Source organism: Trichogramma pretiosum, unplaced genomic scaffold (genome assembly GCF_000599845.2).
Source record: "Trichogramma pretiosum strain Unisexual culture from Peru unplaced genomic scaffold, Tpre_2.0 scaffold57, whole genome shotgun sequence".
Lineage (NCBI taxonomy): Eukaryota > Metazoa > Arthropoda > Insecta > Hymenoptera > Trichogrammatidae > Trichogramma > Trichogramma pretiosum.
In genome coordinates, this window is record NW_019641637.1 from 184,857 (window position 1) to 194,002 (window position 9,146).

The 9,146-nt window shown below is 35.5% G+C and overlaps 1 protein-coding gene across 4 annotated transcripts; it reads right to left on the reverse strand.

Moving 5' to 3' along the window:
• Positions 1–452: 452 nt before the first annotated feature.
• On the reverse strand, positions 453–8,103 carry LOC106649621 (E3 ubiquitin-protein ligase RNF144A). 4 transcript variants are annotated; one of them, XM_023459421.1, is made up of 6 exons: positions 6,992–8,103; positions 6,680–6,872; positions 5,048–5,710; positions 4,818–4,980; positions 4,060–4,385; positions 453–3,473 (listed from the first exon to the last, which is right to left on the reverse strand). In XM_023459421.1, exons 3-6 carry the CDS (start codon positions 5,621–5,623, stop codon positions 3,138–3,140), a joined length of 1,401 nt encoding a protein of 466 aa, XP_023315189.1. In that variant the 5' UTR covers positions 5,624–5,710; positions 6,680–6,872; positions 6,992–8,103; the 3' UTR covers positions 453–3,137. The 4 variants fall into 4 exon arrangements, with proteins under 4 accessions (XP_023315189.1, XP_014222585.1, XP_014222593.1 ...); XM_014367099.2 differs by having other exon boundaries at positions 6,680–6,881; XM_014367107.2 differs by having other exon boundaries at positions 5,048–5,680; positions 6,680–8,103.
• Positions 8,104–9,146: the final 1,043 nt, after the last annotated feature.

The window sequence follows — 9,146 nt, forward strand, 5'->3', positions numbered from 1 at the left end:
TTGTATACATTTTTTTAAATACTTTGAAAATAGTGAATTGAAGGAAAGCTTAAAAGAAGCAATTATAGTAAAGTAATTATTCAACTGATCATTTGGTACCTTACTAAGTATATAAATTTTCGTCGTTTTAGTCACAAGCATATTTCTTGGTTGTTAAAAGCATGAAATGATTGAATATTAATTTTGTGGCGTTATTTAATACTTGTGAATAATATAAAGAAGTTTAAAGTATACACAATCGAGCAGTTATGTACATAATATGATACTATTAAGTTAGAAATAATTTTCATATTAAAGGAGTGCTTCGTATATGCTTTGTCAATTACATGTAAACTTTATACATAAAAATATATGCATGATTTGAGGGTAAACATGGTTGTATTATTTTTTAAATGATTTCAAATAATATTAATTTCATCAAACATATGATTTATTCAACATAAAATAATTTTTCCCCAAATCCAAGTGAGTGTTATGCATCCGATTTTCAACGAAACCTTGCATCGTAACTATTAATAATACTGAGCATCTTCGAGGACGATTAATTTTTCATCTTTCATGGAGTGGAACAGTGGAAAAGAATATAAATGCTATTTAATGGAAGAACAAAATATTTTAATCACATACTTTTTATTTGTGTTAATTTTCTTTTAACATTTTATCAATGTTGTTTTATAATTAATATCATTAATCGTATAGTTGAAATTATCATAATTTCTTGTACAACACTATACAAGGCTAAGGCAAATGAATGATTTTAATTATATTTACATCAGTTGGAACTTTAATTCTTACTGACGGAGCACTGTTTTTTCATATGATACTTCACAATTCATATATAATTGAGTCTTCCTGTCCTATCATACATTCTTTAAAGTAGAGTTGAAAAAGTACATCGTGTTGTAATTAGAATAAGGCATTATAAAAAAATGACTCATTGGCATTCCATTGTCAATGATTGAATTTATAATAAATTAAGAATGTTGGAATACTTTGGCACTATTTTATCTTCATTGCAAATTAATTAAATACGGTCTGTGGAAAGTATCTGATTTGCGTTTTGCTTACTGTAAATATATAGAAGATTAATTATTCTTATATACAATGGTATTTTGCTTTACGATCTAATTATCAATGACTAGTACTGAGTGCCATATTAATTTCTAATAAAAATTTTGACTTTCTAAAAACATGATTCTACAGTATGAATTCATTTTATCAGAATAATTTTTCTTCCATTCAATCATAACAAATAAGTTACTTCAATATGAGTAAAAAAATAATTCTTGAAATCTCTGAAGAAAGAAGTACAAGTGCTTAGATTTTTGTTTTCATTTCTATAATGTAGATACGTTCACCAAAAATGGTTTAAGTAAATGTTCTGCTTTTTAAAATAGTTATTTACATAGTGAAAGATCATATTCGTTAAGACCGAGTAAGCTTCATTATGAAAACTTTGAATAGATTAAAAAGTAAGAGGAAAAAATATTTGTTATTTGACTTAATTATTCTGTACACTTTTCAAATGCAATTTGATACAAACGATTAATAAGTCAATCTGAGAGTAACTATTAAAAAAATACAGTATTTTACGTAAACTTCGTATTATGATATAACACATTGTCTGTCAAAAATAATAATTATTTCTAGTTATTATGATAAAAATATCACTAAACATCGTTAACCATTACTTAATTGTATATGTACATGCACACGCGCCAAAAGAAATCAGTAGATAATACCTTTTTTAACATTATGCAGATTCGTCATCTATAAAGGTAATAATTTTGTGGAAATATAGATACACTTTGCGTAAAATCGTAAATTGATATTTTTACAAATTTTATCCGCTGTAAAACTTTTTTTATACTGGGCAACTTCAATGATAGCCTAATTTATAACAGTCGTGAAAAAACTTTAAAGTTTTTCTATGCAAACTATGTCAATAATTACTATTTCCAAATCTTACATTTTCAAGTTTTTAATTTTGAGAAAATCGATAGTTATAACCTTTAAATTTGCTCGATAAAGCCACTGAATTTGGCTCTTATATGAGGAATGTATAATTTGTTTTTACCTTTTTCTTTATATGTTCAACTTTGCGGTAACTTGATAATCAATTTATTTGTATAGCAGCTTATCCTGATTATGTAACGCATAGAAACTGATATTTCTAATTTCATTAACAAAAAAAGGAAGTCAATAAGTAGTATCTATAATACATATTACATTAAGAATGACTTTTCTTCCCTTTGTTGCTCTTCTCGTTTGATTCAACGTCTTAAAAACTAGCGAGGATTCACATGATTTTGTTGACTTTTTTAAAGCGAGAAGTAAAATATCTCGCGGATCGAATTAAACTTTGTCATATTAAATGACACTCCCCCTAACACTTATTTCTTTTTACCGTGCACTGAGAAAAGTATCATTTCTTCATAAAATATACATTTTTATTCGATATTTTTTTTGTAATTCTAAAATAAAGTGAAACAATTAATAGCTGCGAATAATTTATACAGTCTCATAAGTAAATTCAAAAAAGGAATCGAATATTTTATGTTACATCCAAAAATTTGAATTTTGCGTGAAAATTATATTAAAACACTCAAAAAAACTAGAATCTAGTTGAAAAGCTAGATACTTAGATTTTTAAAATTACATCATTTTCATTTTGGAAGTATATGAAATCAAGTTTTTATCACATTAAATTAAAGAAAAAATTACAACGTTTTAATAAAGATCACAAGGAAATAAATTGTGATAAATTTTTACCGTGTTTCATTAATGAAGATATTTTTTATAATCAAATATTATAATAAGGTATACTTATTCTTTGATTATTTCTTTAACCGTTTCATATGTGAGCAAATATTCCATTAAAATAATATATTATAGTCTTAGTCTTGGAAGCTTGATTATTTCTATGTGTAATGCTATAATATCAAATTAATTCTTTAATCTTATCTTTATATAAAAATCATCTGTAACATACTTTTCTCAGTGCTTGTATCGATTATATACAGAAAGTATCACACCATTGAAAGAACGATTATAATAAAAATAAAAAATAAGGTAGCACGCGCTGCACTTAATTATAGGCTTCTTTTTTTCTTAAAGTTTAGTGCGTGAAAGTGTGTTTATGTCGTCGCGTCGTCCTCCTGTGCGGGTGTGGCTATAACGTTAGTTGTTTGCGCGGCCGACGCTACCGAAGGTGCTCCCGACACCAAGGTTGTTGTCGCCGTTGCAGTAGCAGCGTCGTCTTGATCAAGTCTTGAAGAGCCGCAGACACGACATTTACAACAAACGATGCATGGTGCAGCGAGCAGCAGAAGAGGCGATGCCACCAGTAAAAGCAAACCAAAACCTGCGAATATACCGATGACTTGTGTTCTATGCCAAATGACTGAAGCTCGCGAATGTCCGAGTTTATTCTTGCATGGTCCCTTATCGTAGTGTCGAAGTAAAAAGTCATCCTAAACATATAAAAACGTGAAATTAGTGATTTTCGATGTATCATAAAGATGATGCACTTTTATGCACGATTATTTACGTCGCAGTTGTAAGAAAAAATTATTACAATAATATGTTGATGAGTAATTAAATATGCCATTGGATAATTGACCAAACAATCGTTTTTGATACTATACATTTTTAACAAGCATTTTATGCCTATTAGATTCTATCTATTTTACAAGTAAAAATGAAAAAAATCAATTCAAATGTTGTTATTTATAACTCGATAAATTATCACTAAATGAATGGTATAAAATCCTTTTTTCTTCAAAAACACTTACATATTTAAATTAATTTTTCTCTCAATTTTATCAAAGCCCGTTTTGTTAACTATGTAATAAATCTCTTCTTGTTAAAACTATAGATACAGTTCATTTTATGCATCAACTTTCAAAGCTGTTGATGTACAAAGAAAATCGAAAGATTACGACAACATATGTGTAATCAATATTGCTGCAGAAAAATTTGTTCCACTATCTCGTGTTCGCAGGCACAAAATATCACATCGTTGAGAGTATTATCTTACTTAGTCATCGTAAAACTTACATCCAACGAAGCCAAGCAGTACCAACAGAACACGTGCTTGCAGCGCTTGCACATCATTTGCGCGCAACCTTCATCTTTCTCGATTGGCACCGAGCACATTGGGCAGCATTTGATGTGGTCGCTGTCGAACGGTATCCCGAGCGGTGTTTCAGGACACGGACCCGTGTGCCATGGCTCGCGACACCGGTAACAAAAGTCCGTGGCACAGCTAGGACAGTGCACCGGTCCTGACGGGCTACCGGCTCCTGCCTCGCCAGCGTTCAACGAACAGATCGTTTCACATCCGGCGCGTGGGCACCAAGCTCTATCTTTGTCCATCGACACGTCTGAAAAAAAAACGAACAAGTCATATTTTTACATTTTTGACAGAATTTTGGTTTCTCAATAGTTGAAACAATTCGTTTAAAATTTATGTAACTAGAATCATTAAGTGGATGCTACAGTCAATTATAAAGCTTTGAGTATAGTAATAAAATTTTTTTCGCATTTTTTTGAATTTGGAAAAACATGAAATTTCGAAAATATAAGATTCACAATTAAAATGAGTGATATGAGGATGTATTTCTAAACGTTATGGAAATGAGACGCTTAATAACAGTTGTTGCTTCAATCTATTGTGTGATTTTAAAGAATATTCAAATCTTTTGTCTTATTTAAGAATGGTAAGTAATAATTTGTGTATCTAACAATTTTTCATTTTACATTATGCAGCAAAAAAGTATTTCAGGAAAAAGTATCTTGTAAGAATTGTTTTATACCTCGGTTCAGACGAAACTTTTTATGTTTTTCTAGCAGCTCTTCAGAAACAAGAGTTTTAATTTCTTTCATAGAAAGCATTCCATCTTGGTCACACTTAGCATCTGGACAGCTAATATCATAAGCTCCTTCTTCGATTTCAAACTCAACATAGGCATTCATGCACTAAAAATCGTTGAAATCTATTAATTTTGTTTATGGTTTTTAAATTTACTAGTATAAAATTACTTACATCTTTGCAATAAGAGCAACCACAATCTTCAATAGAAAAAGTCTCTGAAGAAATAACATCTGTTAAGCAAAGTTTACATAATAAACGGCCAATTTGTTGTTGTGATGAAGCTGCTGGAACAAAACTACCCCCAGCTAAGCTGTATCGTGATCCAGAAGCTAGTGATAATAAACTTGAACAGCGTGAACATACTCTGCTGCGATTAACTGGTCGACCTTCGAGAGTCAATGTGCTTAGACCAACTGCTGTTTCACATTTTCTTAACGCCGTAGGCCCTAAATTGACCCAGCTATTACCTCGAACTTCAAGGCTAGCACTACTTTCTGGTCTCAATAATGGAGCTTCTCCACCATTTTTGTTTGCTGTTTTTTCAGCTGGAGAAAGACTGATGGTACTGGTATCCTTACGCAATAAAGGCAGTCTTATACCACTGAGTTTGCTATTTTTTTCCATTTTTTTAGAATTAGGACTACTGTTGGTTTTGGAGTGTGGATTAACTGCAGTTACAGAACTTGCGGCAGTACCCATGTCCATAGGAGAAGCTCGTCGTACGACGAGCGAATGTAGACTAGGCATCCCCTAATTACTGCAATTGGTTGATTGCTAGCTTTTAAGGCTGCTAAGATCACCTTTCTGGAAGAGAGTACATCTGCTTTTACTAATCTGAAATTTATTAGTCTTACATTATTTTCATATAATTATTTAGTTTTTTAAATTTATTTTGATCTAGTATGTAGAACATCTATGGGTAAAGAAAGAAAAGTGTGTACCCAAAAAATATATATAATATGTCAGTATGAATAACTAATGGTTCAGTATAATTAAATATTATTTTATGCTTTTTGAAAAAAATAATCAATGATCAATGACTATTTATATAAAGCTTGAAGAGCAGTTTTTTTAGAATTTTCATTTACACAAGTTTTTTTGAATTAAATAATAACAGATTATCATAGAAATATTTTATATTGTGGTAACTATACATATTTTCTTTGACAAAGCAAACAATGTAGAAGGTCAAATTGTCACAAAACAATGGAATGACAAATGCAAGTAATAAAATATACAGCAATTTGAAAAAAAGTCTGTTATTGTGCATTGAATAGTAAAACAAAGTAAAAAAGTTATCGAATGTTTTTTAGTAGATACTAAAAAAGTATTTGATGAGATCTTAATAAAGTTGCATCTTCATTATATAGTTGATATTGATTTTTCAATGATGTATTGAAGTTTGGAATAAGGAACATATGTTATGATTGAATCAAATTTATGCCAACATGCATAGATAAGTGAACGTTATTCAATTTAATCCTGTATATTCACATACTTTATATCATTTTTACTTTATTTAACGGAATCTGGTTAATGAATTGAATGTAAGTTCAAGTTTTAACCGTATTACCATGATAGATGGAAAATGAGTAAACGCGAATGTAGTTGTTTACAAATCTTTTGAAGTTTAATTATTTACAATTCAGAAGTGTCAAGTTAAACATCAGGTAACACGTTTATTGTGCACGGGTACATTTGAAATAAAATTTAAGAACACTCAAATGCAACAGTAGTGCAAAATAAAAATGAGATTTCACAGATTTTAAAGAAATATTTAAAAAATAGTAAAATTAATCTTACCTATTGCAGAAGTTGGTTTGAGTAAAAACACTCGGAGGAGAATTTTCATTTCCGTCAAGCTTCATGAGTAAATAGCAAAAACGGTAATATTTTCAAGTGGACACGGTAGAATGGAGCATGGTTTAACAACGAGCTTCAACACTGAGAAAAAGGGGTCGACATCGCGTTCTCGTTGATGACGACTGCTGGTTCACTGCACGTTCTCGTGAAACAACACACTTGATATATTATACAAAAAACACAAGCACACCGTTGCAGTTTGGCTCGTATAGCAGAATCGCTGCGAGACGTTTGCTTATTATTTATGCCTACCAGGAGCATGAACAATCGTTGAATACATCATATCGCGCTGTCACATACGGACGAAGAAGACGAGTCTATGCCGTGTGTGTGTGGGCAACGCAGACAGGAGACATCATGCGTTGAAACACTCGAGCGGATGGACGCGAGGACGAGGAGGATGAGGCGGAGAGTAAAAACGACGACGACGACAGCTATAAGCACTGCTTCGGGAATCTTCGTCGTTGGCCAAAAAAGCACCAAGTCTCACAGTCGTCGCACTCACACACAGAGAAACTCGCGCACACGAAAGAGAGAGAGATCAGTATTGAGTATCAGCATTTATATGCAGCAGCGGCAGCCGCAGAGCAGATCAGCATGCTTAGCTCGACAGTCGGTACGCAGACCCTCAACACGGGCCGATGCAGTGTCCGGAAGTATAAGTGCACATAATGAGATTGGCCAGGAGTATCGCTATTGGCGAATAACAGGCCTGCTCGTCGAGTTGTATATTCCGTAGTGGCGCAGAGGCGAAGCGTGAGCGAGCAAAAAATCGTACAACGCACGTAAACGACGAATCGTCGAGAGTCAGCAGCAGCAGCAGCAGCAGCAGAGTCGTTATTAGCGCAGCGTGTCTGCACGTAGGCTGTACTGTCTCGGTGTCTCTCTCGAGTATCTAAGAAACACAGCGAGCTGCAGCGAGCAGCAGCAGCAGCTCGTACAAAATAAAACTGCAGGCGTGCACAGACACTCGCTCGCTCGAGTCAAACTGCAGTACGCGATAAGGACGGATATTGTGCTGCGAGTGCAGTCAGTGTATCTCTTTCTCTCTCTCTCTCTCTCTCTCTCTTTCTCGCTCTCTCTTGGCGAACCTTTCGGGAGAGCTACCGCACTGCTGCCTATTTGTGCGGCTGCAGTGTAGATACTGGCCGCGACGACGTGCGCTGCACTCGGAGCAATAATATATAACACAAGCAGCAACGGCTCGCTGTGCCTCTGGCACTGCTTGACGGCTGCTCGCACTGTTGTGCTAGAGAGCAGCAGCAAATGGTCGAGTCGGTGTGAGCGCGTGCGTGAGTGTGTACGAAATTCGCGTCTCTGTGTTGGTTGTTTCGCGGTCGCCGCGGCTCAGTCACTCAGCGCGAGCGTCGACTGTCGAGCGAGTGAGCCGACCGCCGAGCTCCCAACTGTCTTAGGCAGTGCAGTGAGCAGCGCCTATTTTGCGCGCGCGCGAGAAAGGAGAACAGCAGACGGAACGTTGCTTTTCGCTTGGCGCTAGCTCTCGAGTCTCGAGGCGCGCACTGCAAACTGCAACCTATGCCGCGACCGATAGCTCGAGCCTGCCTGCCTGCCTGCCTGCCTGCCTGCCTGCCTACTTGCACCTCGCAGCACATACATCATCGTGCCTCTGCTGCAGTCCATGCATATTATAGCACCTATACGTATTATACATGCATCTCGTGTAGCTTTTTTCCTCTTTCTTTCTTTCTTTGCCGCGCGCCCGCTCGAAACTTTCGACTTTGACGCGGAGTGTGCCAGCTCGCTCTGCACCGACGACGCAAATATGACCGCTCCCGAACGGAAAATCGAGCCGATTTTCCAGATAAAATGCAAGATCGATGAATTTGGTACAAAAGAGAGAGAGAGATCAAAGGAGCACTCGAGTTTGACTGTAGCGAAAAAGCAGGAGGAGCAGCGAGGAAGCTCTCTATGAAACGTACGCATAGTCTTATGTCCGGAGTTTCGAAGGCGACGATCATTTTGAAAAATACCCCGAGAGAACCGCAGAGCGAAGTAGCGTTTATTCTAGTCGCGGGCTTTACCAGTTTTTCGAGAGACAGAGAGAGAAAAATGCAAGCAGCAACTTAAACAGGCTCTCGTCAGTGAGTAAGAGAGGGGATGCAGCGATATTTTGTGTTTATTGATTCGGAAAGTCTATGCACCTATATATTGTACTGGCTGCACGTATCACGAGTCATTATACGTTTATATATACAGTTATAGTCGCGGACTGAGAGACATTGACATTGCGGATGCTATTGCGTAATTATTTTCGGTCTTTTTAGCGTAAAAAGTGCTACTCGAGCCGCCGCAGCAGCAGCGGTGGAGGCGCCTGCAGCTTCGACATTAGGAAATTCAGCCACGCGACGTCAGCATTTGCATGCATACGACATCGTCTCGCCGTGCT